At 37.2% G+C, this 21,820-nt stretch overlaps 1 protein-coding gene across 2 annotated transcripts; it reads right to left on the bottom strand.

Moving 5' to 3' along the window:
- Window positions 1–181: 181 nt before the first annotated feature.
- On the bottom strand, window positions 182–21,299 carry slc24a2 (solute carrier family 24 member 2). Of its 2 annotated transcripts, none has more exons than XM_036134108.1 (10): window positions 21,132–21,299; window positions 18,014–19,123; window positions 8,017–8,052; window positions 7,740–7,851; window positions 7,492–7,626; window positions 7,329–7,408; window positions 6,991–7,128; window positions 4,617–4,706; window positions 3,640–3,806; window positions 182–3,551 (listed from the first exon to the last, which is right to left on the bottom strand). In XM_036134108.1, the coding sequence occupies exons 2-10, from the start codon at window positions 18,932–18,934 to the stop codon at window positions 3,302–3,304; spliced, it is 1,929 nt and encodes a 642-aa protein (XP_035990001.1). In that variant the 5' UTR covers window positions 18,935–19,123; window positions 21,132–21,299; the 3' UTR covers window positions 182–3,301. The 2 variants fall into 2 exon arrangements, with proteins under 2 accessions (XP_035990001.1, XP_035990002.1); XM_036134109.1 differs by having other exon boundaries at window positions 7,492–7,575.
- Window positions 21,300–21,820: the final 521 nt, after the last annotated feature.

The following is a 21,820-nucleotide window of genomic DNA, read 5'->3' as shown; positions in this document are numbered from 1 at the left end:
TTCATGTATTATCCACAATAATAATGATATCAATACAGGTACCAGCTGTAAATGTTTTTTTTTAGTTACTCACCAGTTTAATTAGTTTGCAAAAAAGAAAGGCTTGTTGAATAAATAAATAAAATTATTCTCTTAGGGTTTTTTTTATTTATTAACTTATGACATATTTTACAGAGATAATAAAACATGCTTTTACAGCAGGATTCAAATGTTGCATAAATATTATTCCAGAAATGGTAATACATTTACTATTCATCATGGTGCTGAATCTGCAGATTTTTTGGGATATTTTTTTATGCACTCGTTCATGCAGCTGTATTCCTCACGTTCACATGAGTCATATTAAACCAAACCTAATAAAAAAGCAAACAAACAAAAAAAATAGATACTGCATATAGAAGCTAGGTAAGAACCAGGTTATTAGAAAACAGCACAGTAAACTACTGCAGGTGGCATGGCTAGAACTCACTTTATGAGGTTAAAATGACATATCTCAGTTTACAATTTACAAACAACTTTATTAGTATTACCCTAAAATCAAACCCCTCAAACTCAAACTGTGGGGAAATGTAAATAAGTTTTGGGCAAAATGTGAATACAAATGTATTATATTTGTTTATATCTAATAATGAATAGTAAAATAGTAGTAATTTAGCTATTTAATAATGAAAAAGCAAAACAAATGCCTACTGTGCAATTTTAGTTCAAAAACAAATAAAACGTTTAGTTTAATATAAATAGTAATATAAATCAGTTTGCATCACAGAAACAAAAACACATAAACAGAAATGGTTCATGTCTCCTTTAAAAAAAACACAAACTTTTCTACACATTTTTTGTCTATGACCCAGGGTTCCTATGAATTTTTCCAAATCAAACTCCCCACTTCCCCAATTGAAATATTCTGAGTTACCAGTTGATTTTATGTCCTATTTCTTACAACAACAAAAAAATTTAAAAATCACAATTAATTTGTGGAGGGTACAGTGGTACAATCTGAACAATTTGTATATTTATTTGGAAAATGAAGGTGCTGAAGAAGTTTTATTATTTTCTGGGGTTAGAGTGTTGGGTCTATAATAATAATAATAATAATAATAATAATAATAATAATAATAATAATAATAATAAAATGTTTTCCATCATAAACAGAAACATTAGAAAACAAACTTTCTGGTTCCTCAAGGCCTTAACTGGAAACACTACTTAACATATCTTTTAACCGAGGGCGTTTATTTCGTTTTTTATTTATTGTCACATCATGTTGAGTCTCTGATGCTTTTATTGGCACTTCAAAAAACTTCATCAAAATACTAAATACATGAACAAATCCCAATAAATGAGAGATAATGCAAATACAGAAAGGGATTGTTTTATTGTAGAACAACAACACCATTTTAATTGATAGAACATCATTACATGATTAAAGTATTTTTGATTGGTTGTAGATAATAACTTTTTTAGGCTTTTGAAAGTCTGTGTACATTTAAAAAGAAAAGATGAAAAAGACTGAGATTGTCTACATGCACACGTCGTTTCATCACATTTAACTCCAATCGCAGCCGTAGCTGGGTCACAGCTGGAGACGTTCCTGATTCAAAGCGCACACGAGAACACTACATCCTCTTTCAAATGGCAATTAAGTCATTGTCTTACAGAAATTCAACAACATTGGAATAAAATTACAGTATGTGTAGTCTGTTTTACAGCAGGATAGCAGGTTAAAATCAGAGTTACCTGTTGATGAGATTTTTAAAAAATATTTTCATTAATCTCTAATCTGAAGAAAAGTGTTAAAAAGTTAAACAAGAACGACACGACAGTGGGAGCTAACCTTTTATCCATCACTCAGTGGCAGTTATTACGAGAAGGGGCGTCCTGGGACACCCCTTCCTTCTGCACCCAATGCACATTTGTTTAGGAGTCACAAACAGATTAATGGTCTCACAATTCAAAATTGGAATTTAAATAATCTTTAATCACAGTAAAATATTTCAGTCCAGCTTTGACCAGCCCATATATTGGGGGTTTTCATGCTTGTTTCAGTCTGCGGTGGCCCAAATGCAAAAAAAAAAAACCATAACTTTTTTGTATGTTTTTAAATATAATTTAAACATTTCATAAGTCTCAATCTATGTTTTAAAATATATCTATTTATTGCAGAATAATACAGCTCAATTTTGAGCATTTTTTTAATATTTTGAACAAAGATGATCAAATGTAGTCCAGATTCCTTAAAAACAAGAGTATAAAGACCCCTTTAATTTAGCTCAGATTAGAAAACTTCAGATCCAACAACAGCTTTAGCAAATTTACCCTCCACCAGTAAATGGCAAGTTTTTTCTTGAGCTGCATAGACTGTAACTTCACATCGATGCACCCACTCCCCACTGACTGGACATGCAATGGTCAAGCTGCCCCCAGTGAAATGACGCCCTGGGTGGTCAGCCCATTAAAAAAAATACATCTCTGCCATCATGTGTTTTCCAAAAAGACAGATACGCTCAAATTATTTTTTTCAGCACACATAGGAAGATGTAATAAAAAAAACAAGTTATGTTTAAACTATTTGATATTTAATCCATTACATATTATGGATGGGATGAACATAAAGTGTTGTCTGAAAGCACTGTGAAATCATTGACAAGCAACTGTATTCTTCTTTCTATCACATTGCAGAGTAAAATATCAAGTATTGCATACTGTTAACATCTCAAAGCCTACAAAGCAGCTATCAAAATTAGAAATTACCTTGGCCTTTCTTGTTTTTTTCCATGACAGTTTCCTTGACCTCAAAGTCAAAGCTCCTCTGGCATTTAAACAGTAGCAACGTGTCTCTTTGAGTGTACATATCAAGTTTATATTCTTAATTTCTTCATTGAGTGGTAGAGATTCTTCTTCCACTGTTGTACAGTCTCTGTCCTTCATTTAAAACAAGACATTTCTCCCGACATCCAGCTTCCATTTCATCTCCATTCATCGTTTCAGCAGGTCTCAGTCAGTCCCGACTGCAAGATTTAGTCACATGGTGCTGAGAAAGTCTCCTCATTGGGTGGCCTAAAAAGAATAGGCCTGCATGGCTTTGTGAAATAGCTATGATGCAACAGCTTAAACCAGCAAAGTTGATTTACATCACAACTCCTTCTTGATCCACATCAACAGCTTGTGAGTGTGTGCATGTGTTTACATATGTGTGTACAGTACAGTTTGTGTGACGAGCATTTGAGACGTAGAACAGGCAGTTTGTCGTTGCACTGTTGAAGAGCAAGTTTAAACCTTTAGTTCGTCAGGAGTCCCTCTTTCAGATGGTGATCGGACACATGATAACTTTGTCCTCCAGCATGACGCTGACGACCAGGAAGACGAAGTAAAGCAGGAACATGAGAAGGCCCAGAAACTTGCTCATCCTCCATTTGCAACCCGCGATGGAGATGATGACAAAGAGGAGCATGAGGAAAAGGAGGACAATGGCACAGAACAGGCCGTTGCTGCTCACCTCCACTGGCTTGAAGTCATTGATGATGTTGTAGAGGAGCCATGGGAATGGCAGACTGGTGGAGCAGAGCAGAAGGGAGGTGGTCAGGTTTTCACAGATGTCTTATTTAGAGATGATTTGTCAGTGTTTACCGGAGGACTTACCCGACAGTGATATCGAAGATGTTGGAGCCCACGGAACTGGACACGGCCATGTCACCAAGGCCTTTTCGTGCCACGATCACACTTGTGATCAGGTCAGGGATGGATGTGCCCGCTGCTAAAATGGTCAAACCCATGATTTCCTCTGTTATCCAGAAAGTCTCTCCAACCTTGAATAGAGCAAATATTGAGAGTTTAATTAAATCAGAGGTGTTCCTTGAGGCTTCTGACTTAGACAACTTTTCTTTTTTTACAATTTACAGTAATAGCACAGCTTAAGACTTGGTAATGGTACAACTGTATCAGCGATATTTCATAAAGCCTAGGAGACTCCTTTGCCAGGTGATTCAAAGCCAACAACTTTATGAATTTAAATTATCACAGGACTTTCAACAAAACATTCAGTTCCTTGACAGCTCCTAAAAATGAATATTAATCTTATTATTAATCTTCTCCTGTATTGTTTACATTTCAATAGTTTTTATAGTGTATTTTTTATTTTATTTTTTATAGTGTATTTTAAATCTATGTTTACTTTTAAATCTCTGCTGCACGTAAAACTGTAATCTAACTTTTACTGAAATTTACAAAGCTGTATGCAACGAAATGTCGTTCTGTACGCACTCTGTGCATACAAAATGACAAATAAAGTTGTCTAAGTCTAAGTCTCTAAGTCTAAGTCTACCAATATTTTTATAATAAATGCCTGTTTTTCCTCTAAAACTGAAATACTGAGGCACACATCTGTAACTACCTTATATTCACGTCTGTTCTTCTACTTCTGCATCAAAATGTTGTTCTACAGGCTGATCTAGAGAAGTGTTTAATCCGGATTCGCTGCTATAATAATACACTGACAACCCTCATGGCCGCACTTTACAAGAGATAGAAAAGATCAGAGTACAGAACTAATGTGATGCGTGTTTGATACCAATCAAGTCTCGTCTTTATGTTTGAGTGTATCTGTGCTTGTCAAGTACCTGGTGAGCCCACCACACCATCAGGTAGGAGAAGAAAGCAATCCAACAGATGGATCCAAGGAAAGTGATCGGAAAGAACCTTTCAGATGTCTGGGGAAAAAAACAACAACAACCTCTGAGACAAATTTTCAATCTTCAGCCAATTCAATAAACCCCCATGAGTCATGCTGAATGATTGATACTGACTGTGATTCCAAGATTCGTAGAGCTCTTAAAAAATATAAGTTGGTAATATTGTTAGGTCCTGTCTCGGACCCACTAGCAGGGTCTTTAATAAACTTTCGAGGCAGATAATCTGCCACTACCCTATAAAATAGAAAGTATCCTGATCAATTGGTGCTTTCTGGGGCTCTTTTGAAGTCTCTGTTCTGTCTTCTCTAACCCCCAGTCAATCGAGGCAGATGACCGTTCACACTGAGCCTGGTTCTGCTGGAGGGTTTCCTCCCTGTTAAAGGGGGGTTTTCCTTTCCACTGTTGCCTCATGCATGCTCAGTATGAGGAATTGCTGCAAAGCCATCATCAATGCAGATTGTCCTGTGTCTAAGTGCTCTCAGGAGCCTGCTGTTCAGGAGCAGAATAATGCTGCATGTGCCATAATTCAATTGGGGACATTTGAATTGGTAAAGTACCTTCAGATGACGTGATTTGGTGCTATATAAATTGAATTGAATTGAATATTTACAGTTAATATGTTGTGCATCACTAATATATGGGGAACATACAGGTGCATCCGATATTGTTCGACCCCAACTACAAATTTGTTTTATTGGCAAAATATTCAAACTAGTAGGAGTGTGCAATGAACAAGTCAAAGAAGAAAAGTTAAAATATCACAAGTAGTTCATCAGTTTCAACAAGAGAAAGGCATATCTTTTGACTCCTGCAGTGTTCAACACATGCATAATAAACACCTTTGGTGCTTATTAATGCACCTTTTTGTAGTTATGTTTGACTATAAACACGGCCAAACACAAGCTTCTGACAGTGTTCCTAAAAAATCTTAGTTCTCGCCTCAAAGGCTTCCAGTTTATTAATTTTTCTGGGGTAACTTGCAACATTTTATTGCTACATCGGCCGTTTTTCAAATCCAATGGAAGATTTTCAAAGAAGTTAAGTCAGGCAACCATGGTGGCCTCTTCAGTACCTATCAGGCCTTCTCCCTAAACTAAGCCTAAGTGGAATTTAAGATATGAGAGGAATCATTGTCTTGTTTGATAGTCCAGTGATGTTTAAGTTTGAGCTTTCTCAGAGAATGCATGATATTTTCTGCAAGAATTTCCTGATTTTTGATTGAATCGCTTTTCTCTTCCACATGCTACAGGTTTCCTGCATCAGAGGAGGCAAAGCAGCCCCACAGCATCACTGAGCCACTGCCATGCTTTAAAGTAGGTAAGGTGTTATTTTCAGCATATGCTTCATTCTATTTCTTTTAGACCATATTTCTGACCCTTAAAGTTGAACAATTCCTGTTTAGATTCATCACTCTAAAGAACAGAATTGTGTTGGCTTATTTCCATCGTAGTGAGAAGATTGTGTTTTTGGATCATAAGGTGTGCACATCCTAGAATTCAGGTAAGGAGAGCCTCAGCATATGGCATGTGCCTTGCTGTAGGTACTAAAATCTCAGTTGATGCTGCCACCAAGTCTTGAGGAAGGTATTTTTCAGTCTCTGCTCTTTCTGGACAATTCTTTGGACTCAGTCGGGGTCATTAAGATGTTCCATCTCAGGCCCACTGGACGCTACTAATAAAGCCTTTAGTTGGTTGCAACATGTGCTTGAGATCAAACCAGACTCATAAATGTGGAATTTGGATACATTTAAAATTTGTTTAATTTGACTATTTTAATTGTTCCTTAGTAGTTTATTTATCACAAACACCTAAAGAATTTTGAACTTTGCCACCAAACTTAATTTGCATCGAGGGTTGGATAATGTCAGTACAGTATGTTGTAACTTCACGTTGAATAAATCCATCAATGTGTTTCTGCTTGTCTGAGATTGGGTTGTTAGGGCAACTAGTCCTAGAGAGAAACCTAGACATCCCTCTCCTCAGCAACGTCCTGGGGGATCCCAAGACGTTTCCATGACAGACGGGATGTATATAGTCCCTGCAGCGAGTTCTGGGTCTTCCCCAGGGATCTCCTCCCAGTTGGACGTTCCCAGAAAACTCCAAAAGGGAAGCGTATCCTGATCAGATGCCCGAATTACCTCAATTGACTCCTTTCAATGTGGAGAAGCAGCAGCTCCAGTTCTAGCTCCCCCCAGATACCAGAGCTCCTCACCCTATCTCTAAGGCTGAGCCCGGTCTGAGCCTCATTTTAAGCCACTTGTATCCAGGAGTAAATGTTGCAGGACAAACGTGGTTTTACTCACCTCTCTCCTGACATCAGGCAGTGTGAGCCAAAGGGGTAAGATGATGGGCAGGATGAGAAGGTAGGTGATCTGTTTCCTCAGGGAATCTGGCCAGGCCAGGCTCAGAGGCTGGTCTTCATCTTCCTCTTCTTCACCCTCCTAAGGAGAAGTTAAATATATGACATAGTATAATGTACAAATATTACTGTCAGACAAACAGTACTGTCTTCTTAGCAAGCATCCACATTACACCTGCCCCTGCTTTTTTTAGACTTGGGGCAAATATGTACATTTATGCAAAGATGTTGTTTAATTACTGCGTGAAGAATGAACAGATGGGTGTGGAGAGAAAAACATACCTCAAGTCCTCCTACAACTCCATTCATGGGCGGCGTGACCTCCACGGCAACCTTTGAACTATTTGAGGGGGCTTTATCAACTGAAAGGCAAAAACAAAGAAACAGATGAGTAATCAAGAAACAAATCAGCCGGCCAGAGTATGAGTTTGTTGCTGCTACACACCTACACCGTTGGCAGTGGCAGCATCTTCTTTACACTTCTTTTTGGCCATTTTGTGGAGGATGGATGCCTTCTCCTTAAATTGTCCTGAAGGAAACGACACAGATCTTTCAGTCAGATCAGCATGGCGTTCGTGAACTACACAAGAGAAGTGGAGCATGCTCCAAGTTAGGGAAGAGCCTTTCATTTCTGCTCTAAGCAGAGAGCTATCAGATCTGAGATGATGTTTGCATTCTCTGTTCGAGTCATGCCTTCATTACTGAGGGGGTCCAGTGTGTGTATCATGAGCTGGAAGATGCTGTTTCTCATCAGAGAGTTGTGCAGAGATGCGCAGCTGCCTTCCCTTTGCAGTCGGGGTTTGGCCTGTAAAATCAAAATCAAACCACAGATGCAGGATATATTTAAGGTACATACTTTTACATCATTATTAGAAAACAACAACAAATAGGTAACTTTGACATGTTTAAGCAGTTTTCCTTTAAAATAGACTTTATTATACTTCAACAGAGACATGTAAAACAAACTTACAGTCAACTTGTTCTCATCGTCTCCTGGTTCCTTTACCTTGAAAATGAAGAGAGAAAGTAAATCCATGAATACATTTAAATAGTGTGGTTTTTTTATAGCCCTTACTCATTAGGTTTACAGAGGACAAAAAAAAAAAAAAAAACAATAATCAAATCACACATTAACCAGTCTGGAAACATTATGTTTGTATATTTGTCAGCTAAATAGCTCTTGTTGAGCAAAGAGGAACTATTTGAATAAAATACAGATATTTTACATGATAGTATGTGCACTTATGAGGCATGACTGCAACAAAGTTTTAAACATAAGATTTTAAAAGATCAATTAAGAGTAATTAACAAAAAATAAAATAGTTTCAATACTGGCCTTGCAAAATACTGTTAGCTTACGACACTGTTTCTCTGGTATTACAAAATTTCACCTTAAAACACAAACTAAAAATAAAGCAACAATCAAGCAACAACAAAAAAAGGCTGACAGGTGATTTCAATTATACTGTGGCTTCCAGTTGGAAAGAGAGCCAGATTATGGGACTTTAGTTAACAAAGCACAATTAATTGTTCTCTTAGGACAAAGACTCAAGACTTCATCACCTCTTCATAACGCTAAATCAAAACGGAATGTGCTTATGATCACAAAACAAAGTGAAAATACCACTGGAAGATAATCTGTTTTCACTGCAGATATCATGGACTCTGGATATTTAATTTAAGGATACAGTTTGCATTTCAGATCTGCAGCACAAACTCCATAAAACCACAAATGACGGGTGTTAAGGACAATATTATTCATATCCCTGGCTCTACATGAATCTTTCAAAAGGTAAAAAGACTGCGTAAAAGAGGTACCATACTTTTCAAAAGGTAAAAAAGGTGTTAATCTGCTTTTATTTTATTAAAGATGTGTGTCACAATTTATTTATAGCCTTCTCAATAATCTCTTAAAAAATATTTATTGGCATTCTAGCATTCGATGGAAAGCCTTGCTTTTTTTGTCCAGAAAATACAGGCTTTCTTAATGTGACAACAGCACCCCCTGCTGTTAGGTCTGTACCTGCGATCGGTAGTACAATGAACTAAAAAAGTACAAAACCTAATGTAACTGAAGTTTATCTTTAATATTAATGGCTTGATTTTCCATATCAGATTCATAACTTGTTTAAAGTTGACTGCAGGTAAGAGTCGGGCTAAAATCCATTTATTCACTTAAAGTGAGCCCTCAAATCCCATGGAAGATGGGAAATACTGCCAGGTACAACCTTGGGTTGGCGCCACAGCTCATGAAGGTCAGTCTTTGATCAGTTTTACTGATTTTTAGTCTGTTAATAAATTAGTATCAAGAAACAATGTTTAAAATCAGCGCTCCCCAGAAAAAGACTGAACAGTATACTAACTAAATAAATAAATAAAAAAGCTGCCCACTGCTCCCTAAAGAATGGGTTAAATGCAGAAGACAAATTTTGTTGGAATGTACAATTGTAATGACAAATGCTGATTTTTTTCTTTTTTAAAATGAATTCCTGGGCAATCTAAAGTTATGAAAGCTTGCTTTGAAGAGAAAAAATATGCATGAGCCTACAGTTATCACCTGGCACCAAAGGAGAATCCATAGAAAAATTAAAACCAGAAAATCAGACCTATACACAATTAAGCATGATGTGTTTGTGTCCTGGTTCAACACAACTTAACCCGTCGAGTGCTTAATTATCAGGCCTCTGCAGACCTTGATGACAGACTGAGAAGGTAAATAACTCATTTGAATCAGATGTGCTGGAGCAGGGTCAGATCTAAAACACACTTGACTTTGGACACCGCTGTCCTACATCGTTACACTCTCTTGGCGTCCATATTTGTGCAATAAAGAAAACTTGTAACGTACAGTAGCAAATTATTTCATTAAGATTGCAGGCATTTAATGTTAAAGTCCAGGGTCAGTGCTGTTGACTTGCTGCACCAGAAAGTATTCAGAAAGTCATGCTGTGGTCCCTCAGCTCTCCCACCAAACCAACAAAACCAAATATGGCTGCCGTACAGTTAAAACAGAGACAGCTGCAATAAAACTCTAGTTGTTTCATGCGTTTACATCAGTCACATAAATTGTACTGTACAATCAATACTAGATATATTTGAAAACGTTTTTTTGGGGGGGAAAGGTGCTTAAATACATGTATATTAAATTATAAATTTGCTTATTTTACCAATAGCAGCCAACCTGATAGGAGATCTAATCAGTAAATCCCACAGATTGTTGTCATCCTAAGGTTCAAAATATTGTCTGAAACCTTATTTTTATTATTTAAAGAGGAAGGATAAATAAAAGTAGATTGGATGCACAGGCTATCATCAGGAGAAGAGGAATAAACCTACTGTAGATGCCAATATAGATCTGTTGCTTTACTTAAGGAAATCAAGTGTTGTTCTCCCTTTAAGCTTCTTTTGTGAACCCTGAAGATTTGAAGTATTAGTAAAAATCCCACAGTTATTTATATATATATATATATATATATATATATATATATATATATATATATATATATATATATATATATATATATATATATACCACTTACCCTGTGCAGAAGATATTCTTAAAGGCCACCTCAGGACTACTGCTGTTTGGTTTATATTTATATTAACCCTTGCAAGTCAATACTTTGTAAAATCACCTTTAGCTGCCATTGCTGTTTCAAGTCTTCACTTTTCTACCATTTATTTGTGTCTTAAGTACTAAGTTTGTTTCCATTCTTCTTCGCAAACCAGGTCAACTGAGTGAGGCACAATATGGATGGTAGAATGGTAGAATATTGTTTCTTGTATCAATGGCACTGCTTGCGAGTTCCTCTTTCTGCCGCACCCCCAACCAATTAAAACTCAGGAAATTATCGGAGATTCTGGGCTTGAATAAAATGCAGTGTCGTTATGCACTGAGCACGTAAGCTAGTCTACCTATAATCAGCAACAACCAGGTATTGACATCTTCCTGTTGACTGCACATGCATGAAAGCAATAAAAAACTTGTTTAGGGCTCATCTGACTGATAAATTTTGTTTTTATCCGATGTCTTTAATGAGCAACTGCATGATCTATGTCAAAACCTGCCTTTGTCTGTGAATATTAGTTTTGAAGTCCTTTCCCCCATTTATTCACCAATGTCTGGTCGCTGCCTGCACCATTTTAATACACAAATGTGCTGCTTTTCTTCCTGCTGGAAGGTGGGCCTCCATCCAAGACTCAAGTCCTTTACAGCCTCTAACAAGATTCCATACAGAATTTACCCGAATGTATCTTTATCTTTCATATTTTCTATCGTCTCAGACCAGCTTCCCTGAACATGCTGAAGAAAAGCGTCTCCAAAGCATGATCCTGCTGCCACCATTTTTTTCACACTGTGATAGGGTTTGCAGGCTTATGTGCAGTGTTCACCACACGTTACCCATGCAGGACAAAACCTTTTGTTTTATTCACATCTGATCAGAGAACCTTTTTCGCCTGTTTATGTATCCTCTGCCTAACTTGTAGCAAACTTCAAACAGGACTTCTTATGGGCTTCTTCTTCATGCCAATTTTCTAAAAAGCACAGATTGGTGAAGTGCACAATTTACCGTTGCCCTGTCGACAGGTTACACCTGCGGATAGAACAGCTTTATGTGGACACAGATTTAATTACACATAGGTGGACACCACTTCACAAATTCAGATTTCGAATGACTGAAATTGGTTACACTGATTTCACTAAGGGCTATCAGAAAAAGGGGGACAGCATACAAACGCGTGGCGCACGTTTTGGAGTTTTATAAGGGAAGAATGTTGAACTTCATGTGTTACTTTGTGTTGGTCTATAACATAAAATACCAATAAAACTGTAGGTTGTGGTTATAATGTGGCAAAATGTTGAAAAGCGAGCTACTTTAGTAAAACACTGTAAAAAGCATATTGAAATGTTTACCAACCAACAGATTTCCGCTATAGTACATCCTGGGTCTTTACTCAACCATTTTAGAATTACCTGCTGAGGTGATAATCAACAAACTGAAAATAACAATGTTATCCCAGCAACACTGAAACTCATCTATTGGATCAAACTCAAAAAGGCAAAAATATGCTCAGGCCAAGAGAAGATTGACTTCCAGGCAATACCCAAAAAAATTTTAGAGACTTATAGATGGGGCTTATAATCTAGAAGGCAAGGAGAATAAAAAAAAAAAAAAAACTATGTGTTTGTACAACTAAAAATTTGTGTGTATTTCAATTTGTTAGATGGATCTATAGAATAGTTTGGGTGATGGATTGAAGTAATACCTAAATATAAATTCATAAAATATAAATATAAATTCATAATATATATATATATATATATATATATATATATATATATATATATATATATATATACACACACAATGCAGGAGGTGAACAGCTGAGGGTGGTTTTAGAGATGTTTTCTACTTGTTCTTTTGGCTGTACACAAATTAGGAAACTCCTTTTTGAACTGTCTCTTTTGCATGTCTGAGTTTTGTTCTTGCTTTGTTTTTGTCTTTCATGTTCAATATAAATTAATGAATTCAACTGATTATAAGATTTGTTTAAAAAAAAACTCATCTATAAAAATTGCAAATTCCAAGTAAAATAGGTCCAAAATTGACTGAACAAAATCCCTCTAAAAATAATCATCACATGGTCAAATATTGTCCACATTTGCACAGAACAAGGCAAACACCGACCAATGTTGTTTCCCTACTTTGCACTGAGCTGCCACTTCAGTCTGGTGGTCTCGCCTCTCCAGGCAGGGGGCGCTTCATAAGGCATAAATCTACTGAGGTGAAAAGTGCTGACCAGGGGTCAGCAGCTTTACACCACGCTCCCCCCTCATCCTGATTACTATCATGCCACTGAGGTGCAATTAGATCAACTTTCTCTCTCTCTGAGTCTCCTACCCCTCGTCCACCTCACTGTCGAGCTGTGCGACTTATCTAGGATTAATCCGCGGGGATCGCCACTTTTAGATTGCTAATTTTCAACCCTGCGTGTGAACTCCGGCAACAACCCCCTCCCCCATCAGCTCACCAAGCCATAACCTCATCTGCCCACAATTCATATCTACCTTGTGTTTTAAAAGCGATTTTAACAAAAAAAAAAGTTCCCCTTCAAACCAATGGCATCGGGTGCTCCTGGAGTAATTCATGAACTAAATTGATTAATTAAACTCCAACTAGGTTTATTTAAAGGGAACCCAAACTGTGCTTTGCAATCTAAAACTCATCTTTATATTTTCTTTTGCAGTCTGCTTCATCACACCGCTGTGTGGTGCACTGTGTTTGCTGTCGTCACAGCTGGTAAGCAGTTGATCAGGGATCAGAGAGGATTGCTGACTCTACTGCCATCATAGAGCAAACCTGCACATAACTCTGTTGCCTTCCACAACAAAGCCCCCGTTAACCCCAGTAAAGCAGTGCAAACTCAGCTAAGATATTCAGAGCTGAGGCCCAAAGATGAAAAACCACACCATGTCTCGAGCTAGACTGCAGACAGACATAAGGAGCACGCAGACATTTTCTCTCAGGGGATCTGATGATTCCTTCTCCCCCAGGGAGCATCTGGCTATTATTAGTGGCTCTAATGGGATTGGGAAGAATTAACCTGAGGGATTATTGAGCAGCTACTGACACATGAGGGCAAGGCATCTGGACATCAAGTGCCGGGACGACAGAAGGAGAAAAGCTGCTCTTAAGGCTGAAGAAAGACGAGCAGGAGAACAGCTGATTCCCAGAAGGACAGAAATGTCAAAGAGACCAACTTTCTGATGCAGTTGCATTTATATATAAAGTTAAATATACAGAGTTTACTGCTTAGACGATTCTGAAAACATGTAACAAATAGAAAAATGTTAACATTGTCACCTTATTGCCTCAGATGTATTATGTAAATATAAATTACTTGACTACGATAACATGAAGACTGTGGTGATTTATTCATTTCAACAGGTTCACCATGATTTAGATTGCACTCAGATGTGTTTTTTGCATTATTAGCCTGTAATAATGGCTAATAAGTTTTTATATGGCTTGAATGCAGCCAAAGATATCCTGACATAAAAATCTCCTGTAGAAGTGGTGGGTGGATGGATGGCTCCTTCTGGACTACAGAGAAACAACCGAGATCCACCGTCCCTCGATGACATTTTCCATCTTTTAAAATGTTATTAGTGACTTATTTTGCATCAGATTTTGTGTCTGTTACATTTATCTTCCTGCATGTGATGTATGTTATGTATTCATGTTACACTGGGAAACCAGAGCCTCACAAGTTTGTCTATCTGCACACCGAATATAGCTAATATGACAATAAAGCTCACTTTCACTTTGACTTCAATTATACCGTTAAAACTAAGAAATACATTCTACAAATATGATCTAAACCTTGTATTATGTATATAATGTAAGTATACATTTTAATAGGTTAATCAAAAAATCAAATAGGTGATCTACAAGGTCACTTGTCACTTTTAAAAAAACACACACATTATGTATAATCATAAACTTTCCCAACTAAATCATTTGGTAAACTTATGATATAAAGGGACAGTTTTATATTATTCCAATACAGTTGCAATCGAGCAACAATCCTTCCTGTCTTCTACACATTAAGGAGATTTATGGAGAGAAAAATGACAATGGTTGTTGTTTTAGCATCTCTAATCTATGATTCATGTCACTTTATGCAGATGCAGTAAAGTTTTTACTTCACACCATCATGGATGTCAGGAACTATAACCTCAGATGTTCCAAAACTATGTTTAGCATGTCTATAAATTGCACCCACAGCTTCAGCCTACAGATGGTTCTAGGTAAGAATCAATATGCTGTACCTGCACCCAGAAAAATGGCATGTAAATTTTGTTTTCCAATCTCTTTTACCTATATATATTACCTTGGATGTTTTTGTACAGCAGAATCAGAACAATCAATTTTGTTTCTATAAGAAAATGCATCAAAATTAGGCAACTCTTTATTACACAACACAGACAAAACAGTTAAATAATTTGGAAAACTGTTTCGATCTTTCATATATTAGAAGATAATAAAGATGATAACGTGACAGCTGCAAAGTCTGAGGTAGTGTAGACTGTATTTAGTGTTTGTTTAATGTGCTGATTGCAGCTGAATATAAACTGTTTCTGAGTCTGGAAGTTCATTGTCTGAAAGCGTTGTGTCGTCTTCCAGAGGGTAGTTGTTGAAAAAGGCAACGATAATAATGGGTGGGCTCTGTGGTTAGAGGGCAACCAATCTTTTTTTATTTTATTTTTTATTTTGTAACCTTAATTACTTTATTCACAGCCTTTTTTCTGTAGTTAAGAGAAGATAGCATATATTGAATTTGGTTAATCCCATTTAAATGCGATAAGGTTTGGAAAATTAATTAAACAGACATATGTTGTACTTGGATAAAACAAATATTAATTGTATTTCTCCTGTTTTTGATTTTTCTTTGATTACAAATAAGACTCTTCAAAAATCTATTTATAAAGAGAGCATATCCAAAGTGCATGTTTTCTTCCAATTCTCAGTGTTAGACAGATAAGGATTGCTCCTGAACCCACTTTTGTGGCGACTGAAGGACTCACCAGGAACTTTAGCTGACATAAGCATAAACAAAGTCAACAAAACTAATAAACTCTTTATATGTTTAGTTTCCATTGTTGCATTAGAGGAGGAAAAAAATCTAAATAGCACATCTGAAACAAAATCTCTACTTGTTATTCCTGTTTATGTTCAAACGAGTTTTGGCACTGCAGCACAGCTAGTTACCACAGGAAGTTGGAAAAGCATTGTTTTAAACTTTATACACTTAATGATTTTTTCTCCATAAGACATATAGATAATGACAGATTTCCATAAAAAGCAATATGTACTGAATCTTTCCTTGTCTTCCTGTTTACCCAAAAAAACATTAGCACAGCATCACAGCCAGGTGACGTGATGAGTTAATACAGAGGCTGTTTAACTCTCATGAGCTAATGCTTCAAATTTGTGGGGAGTTACTTATTGTTAGTTTATTGATTTTATTTCCTTAAATGCACAGATACATTTTTTATTCTTGTTTGCATTTAAAATAAATTCTAAACTCATTCTCCTCTTGTTCCTATGTGCTCAAAACTTTACAAGAGCGCCATAGTACAACTAGCTACAATACAAATTTAGGAGAGCCTCAATTTAAAACTCCCATGAACTTCAGCTTCAAAAGTTATTGTTCGTGATTTGTTTATTTTTAAATAAAGAATACATAAATGATTAAACACAACCCAAAAGAGGCAAGGGAGAACAATAAATGAAAAAAAAAACACAACCCAAACTAAGTATGTGTTGGTTGTTGCTGTAAAAGTTAGCATTAGCACAGCAGCACAGGTATTTGTTGCAGCAAGTGAAAAACTCCCAGCCATTTATAATTCAGATATGGTGGGGGTTTTCCTCATAATTGTTTTCTGCCATGTACTCAGTATTTTTGCTTTTAGTAAGTTGTTAAAAATTCAGTCTCAATACCTATATATAATATATACGTGTGCATACTCTGAATCTTCCAAGTCACGACAACTACAACAGGCTTAAACTGAAGACAACCAGACTTGATGAGCCCACATGTTTAATTTATGTTACACACACACACACATATATATATATATATATATATATATATATATTATAGAATTAATATTCATTGTAGGTCCTTCAGCAGTGAGTTATAAACTGACAAAGGGTGCAAAAAATAAAAGCAATTCCACATTGATGCCAGGCAGTGCACAGCCACTAGCTGACTTTGACCTTGTTAGGAGATGCACAATACAATGGATGTGACCCATATAAACCCTAAAGTTGAATTTGCTCTTTCTTTTCTTTCACTCATCAAGACCTAGCATAAAATGAAATATTTTCTGCATGTTTATCCAGCTAATGCAGATGGTCACATTCCTTTATATACAGCATTGTCTAGGAGAAAGATCTATATAATCCTTTATTTTGTATGGTGCCATTCTGGCCCAAATGTCTCCAGAATCTTAATCTGATTTACTTGAAGACGTTGGGCCAGAACTGTTACATCACTCCTTTCTTAAGAGCCTTATTAGACTCTGGTCTGAACAAGGTCAGAAAAAGAAGAGACTGAAGAGGAGGTTTATGTACAGGCTTAGTCAGCATGAAGAGTTTGCAACTCTGCCTTATATAAAGGCAACTGCATCAGAAACGCTTATGCCTTTTTAAAAACCATACAGCTTCAACTTTAAATAAGAATGTATCAGTATTACAAGGGTATTCAAATACAAACAGATTCCAGTCTGTCTCACTTCTGCTTTTAAGGTCTCTCAGGTTTCCAAAACCGAAATGTTGCCATTCTGTGTGCCATAAAGACATGTTCAGTTTTCACTGTGGTTTTACTTAGTGGGCTTCACATAAAGCATGAGACGTGTTTTGTATTTTGCATTTTGCTATTTTACTTTTTTTTCTACTGCTATTTTATTCAACTTTGTCGTGTCTCATACTTGATTTATCATTTTAATTTGTTGTTTAGTTCTTTATCTGTAAAATAAAGCCCTTTGGTGAACATCAGGTGTTTGGAACTGTACTACTCAAATAAAAGGAACACGGACTCCCATCAGGCATCTAAGAACGGTCAACAAGAAAAGCTAATGTTGGTAAAATATAAATGCTTCTGAAAAAGGTCTAAAATTCAAACACAAGTCAGAATTTTCTGCAGAAATGTATGTGTGTAGTTATGTATGTAGTTATGTATGTATGCATATATGGATGGATGGATGGATGGATGGATGGATGGATGGATGGATGGATGGATGGATGGATGGATGGATGGATGGATGGGAGTATGGATGGATGGATGGATGGATGGATGGATGGATGGATGGATGGATGGATGGATGGATGGATGGATGGATGGATGGATGGATGGATGGATGGATGGATGGATGGATGGATGGATGGATGGAGGCTCACCTTTGGAGCAGCCTCCAGCTCGTCCACCTGGTTGCCGCCCAGCCTGGTTTTGATGAGACTTTCGATCTGAGAATTGTACTTCATGAATGTCACGTAGCAGGTGTAGCACAACAGCAGACTGATACTTTCCGACATCGTGATTTGATTATCCAGGAAAAAATAGATGAGAAGGAGCAGCCCGATGATATAAAAAGAGACATCTCTAAACAGAGGCCACCAGGTGAGGTTCAGCACCTCTTTGGAGAATAGGGCACACATCCCAATCACAAACAGGATGTTGAATACAGCAGATCCCACAATGGTCCCTATGCCCACATTACTGTGAGAGACGAAGACTCCTATGACAGAGGTGAAGAGCTCTGGGGCAGAACCACCTGCCGCCATGAAGGTGGCTCCAGCTACATCATCTGAAATCTCCAGCTTTTCTGTGATGACAGTGAGTGCGGGGACAAAAAACTCATCGCAAACGAGGGCTAAGGCTATGAACATGTATAGCATTCCAAACATATGAAGAAGTACATAGCCCTGGCGTCTGTCCTCCACACTGAAGTAGTCTGTTGGGTAGTCTCCTTGATTCATCTCTAAGTGGGATGACTTCATGGCCACCGGTGTGTCTTCTGGCGCTGCTGAGAAGTTCTGGTGCTGCAGAAGAGTTCTTTGGGGCACTGCTGCATCGGCTGAGGACTCGGCAACTGATTTCGGCTCGGTGGCCATTACCGTGGCCAGTGACAAGGCACTCAGTGAACAAACTGTGCAGACAGCCCCCAGGCTGATGATGAACCCGAGAATCCGCCCAGGCCGCAGCTTCCTCTTTATGACCTGGTGATGGAACCGGGTGTTGGTGCCATGGGGATCCAGAAAAGGATCAGAGCAGGAGAAAGCTATCATCTCTTGACTTCTTATGGGTAGCATGAAATCCATGGTGTTTTGGTGCAGGCTGGCAGACAGAGCTGGAGTGTCTGGAATTCCCGCCCCAAAAGTTGAGTTGGTGGCGCTGGTGGCTACAAGTCAGGGGTTGGTTTGCATGCTGCTCCTTGGTCTAAACACCCTGGAGGTCCTGTAGTCTTATTCCAGGATCAAGCACATTCAAAGGCTTCCTCATATTACTCACTGCAGGACAAAGAAAGGAGCATAGAATTAATGCCTGTGGTAAAGTGTAGATTTTATAAAAAAAAAAAAAAAACGTCTTAAAACTTTCCAGAAGCATCCAAAGTATCCATAGATTTGAATAAAAAGTTTGTTTTCTTTTAGTTTTCTGTTGCATCTCTATCCACAGCTGGTCAATTGGTGGTCCGCCATTGTTTTCATTTGCCTGGTTGGCAGCAATTTTAAGCTAAATAATTATTTCATTGCAGATTTTTTGTTTTGAATTTTGCCATCATTTGCAATGTCTATCAGTTGTTTTCCTTAATTCACCTTGTTTCTGCTCAGCAGGAAATATTATGCATCTTATTAAAATGCACAACTTCTGTAATTTCTACCAAAATTTAAACCTTGCTTTAACATTAATTATTTGCTTAAGTCTAAAAGCATTTGCATTTGTTACCCGATGAATTTATGTCAATAAGGAAAATCTAATACTTTAAATTAAAAAAAGCCTTCTCTTCGGTAGACTTTAGGTTAAATTTAAATATTTTTAGAACATGGTAAACATCAGATTAATCATACCATAAAATCTAAGATCTAAGCAAGTCTTTTTGCAGTGACTGTCTTTAAACCATTCAACATTTTAGCTGATCATAATCTGGTAAGATCCTTTCAAAAGTAAGACTTCATAAATAAAAATTTATTTTTAAGGATAGATGGATGGATGGTCAGTGCTAAGGTAAAAATAGTGAAGTTAAAAGCGTTACTGATTGCTTTTGAGAGCTTAGAGTCACTAAGTCAATCATTCTCTTCCACTCATGGAGCCTTGCAGCTTTCAAGCCTGGTGGTAGTGTTTTTAACTTAAATACGATAGTGCGCCATTAATGCTTTGGATGGGGAGGACTTGTCTGCTTCAGTTAGAAAGAGCTAAATTGCATATATTTACCCAACAGCATAATATTAAGAGTTGGAACTTCAAGCTTTATTGCATTCTGGACAATTAACTTATTAAAAACACAGCATAATTTCTTAGTTGTGAACATTTAGAATTTTGTTGGAGTTACAGATAATTTTATTCTGGAAAAATGTATATGCTAGCAGGACAATTTGCAGATATAGTTGTGTGACTAAAAGCTCAACACAGTTATCCCTTCATAGTAGTTTAGCTAACTGGGTCAATTTATAAAATAAATATAAGTACTATATTTGAGGAATAAAATACAGTTGACTATGAACTTAACAGTCAGTGGCTGAGATGTAATTTTGGTTTGTCATTCATTTGAACTCATGAAAATCCTTATTATGGTGTTAAACCTGCAACTGAAGAGAAATGTTTTCAGCTGACTGGGTTATTAAAAAAGCATACGTTTGTAGTTTTAGTCGTTGTGTAACTGAGAATAACATATGAACATTTCAATGAAATTCAAATCTAAGATTAAGCCGCTAAACCACATGGTGTTATGAATGGTTTTGCTGAAATATACATTGTGAATGTGCAGTTGAATGACAATAAAGTCTGTCTGAGTCTAAGTATGTATTATTAGCAACAATTCTACTAAAGTGACAAAGGTTTCTTATACTGAGAACCTTCATTCAAGAGCTGTCCTTTAACTGTAGCTTGGACATTAGTGAAAGCTCATTAAGACACAGTTTAATCCCTGAGAAGATATACTTAGATAAGCCTGAGGCTGTGCTCACTGGTGCCGAAGCACAAAAGTCAAAAAGCAGACACCAACGAAATTAGCATCTCGGACGGGTAGGAAAAGCTAAACTTAATTTGTGCATTGCTTTGAAGTTCTACAGGAGTATCATTTGGAAAAAACGTCAAACTAAATATCTGACCTGTTTCAAGTTCTACGCAATTTTAAGGTGCAGTGCAATGTTTTATCAGTAATGGTAAATGCAATTTTAAAAGATTTACACTCTTCTCAAAGAATTTCACAATAAAACCTTGATCTTGAAGCAACTCTTGCTAAATCAACAATGGAACATCTGAAACATTAAGAGTCAAGAAAAATCACGGCTCTCATACCACTCTCGGATAGTCCCTGTGCTGCAGGAGGGACTCCAGCAGGTTCTGCGAAGTCAAATCCGACGTTTTTGAGGTAATATTCCTGTAAATTGACTCCCAAAGCAGATCAGTCCCAAATGTCAAGTGTTCAATCTGAAGGTCCCAACACTTAATCCATGGTGGATTTTCATCTGTGAGCAGAGGTGGAGCTCCAAGACTGCAGCTCAGAGCAAGACACACCCTCCTTTAGTGTTCCTCCCTGTTATCCCTGGTGCAAGCGAAGCCGCTCGTCTTACTAAACAAACTTCAATCCTTTGCCACGGTGGCATTTCATCTTATTAAGTCATAGTAAGACCAAAAAAAACTTTACCAAACCTTTTGAAAAAAATGTGTTGTAAAAGGCCAGAAGAGAACAATTTTAAACTAAAGAAGCCATTCACTTCTCTCCTTAATAAATCAGAATTCATTCTTGCCCATTTTATTCAGACAGAACCATGATTGTGCGACATGTTAGCTATAAATATCAAGCTGCGGGGGTGACATCACCCTGCCTTCTGTCTTTCATCTCCTTCTTGTCTGTAATTGGCTCTGAGTACAACACCTGATCTTTGCAGACAATCCACCATCCATGATGTGTTGCACAACAGTACTGACACATCCTAAACTGACTCTGACTTACACCGCTCAAACTATATTAAAGGGACACTTTT

This window comes from Fundulus heteroclitus, unplaced genomic scaffold, assembly GCF_011125445.2.
Source record: "Fundulus heteroclitus isolate FHET01 unplaced genomic scaffold, MU-UCD_Fhet_4.1 scaffold_74, whole genome shotgun sequence".
Lineage (NCBI taxonomy): Eukaryota > Metazoa > Chordata > Actinopteri > Cyprinodontiformes > Fundulidae > Fundulus > Fundulus heteroclitus.
This window is presented reverse-complemented; position numbering and strand designations above follow the sequence as displayed.

What these genes read in the sequence shown, in the direction of transcription:
- slc24a2 (XM_036134108.1), bottom strand. Translation starts at nt 18,934, where the DNA reads ATGGATTTCATGCTACCCATAAGAAGTCAAGAGATGATAGCTTTCTCC. An exon ending in ACGATGAGAACAAGTTGACT is followed by an intron (nt 7,852 to 8,016) that starts GTAAGTTTGTTT and finishes TTGATTTTACAG; the next exon opens with GCCAAACCCCGACTGCAAAG. An exon ending in TGCCTGATGTCAGGAGAGAG is followed by an intron (nt 4,707 to 6,990) that starts GTGAGTAAAACC and finishes TTTTTTCCCCAG; the next exon opens with ACATCTGAAAGGTTCTTTCC.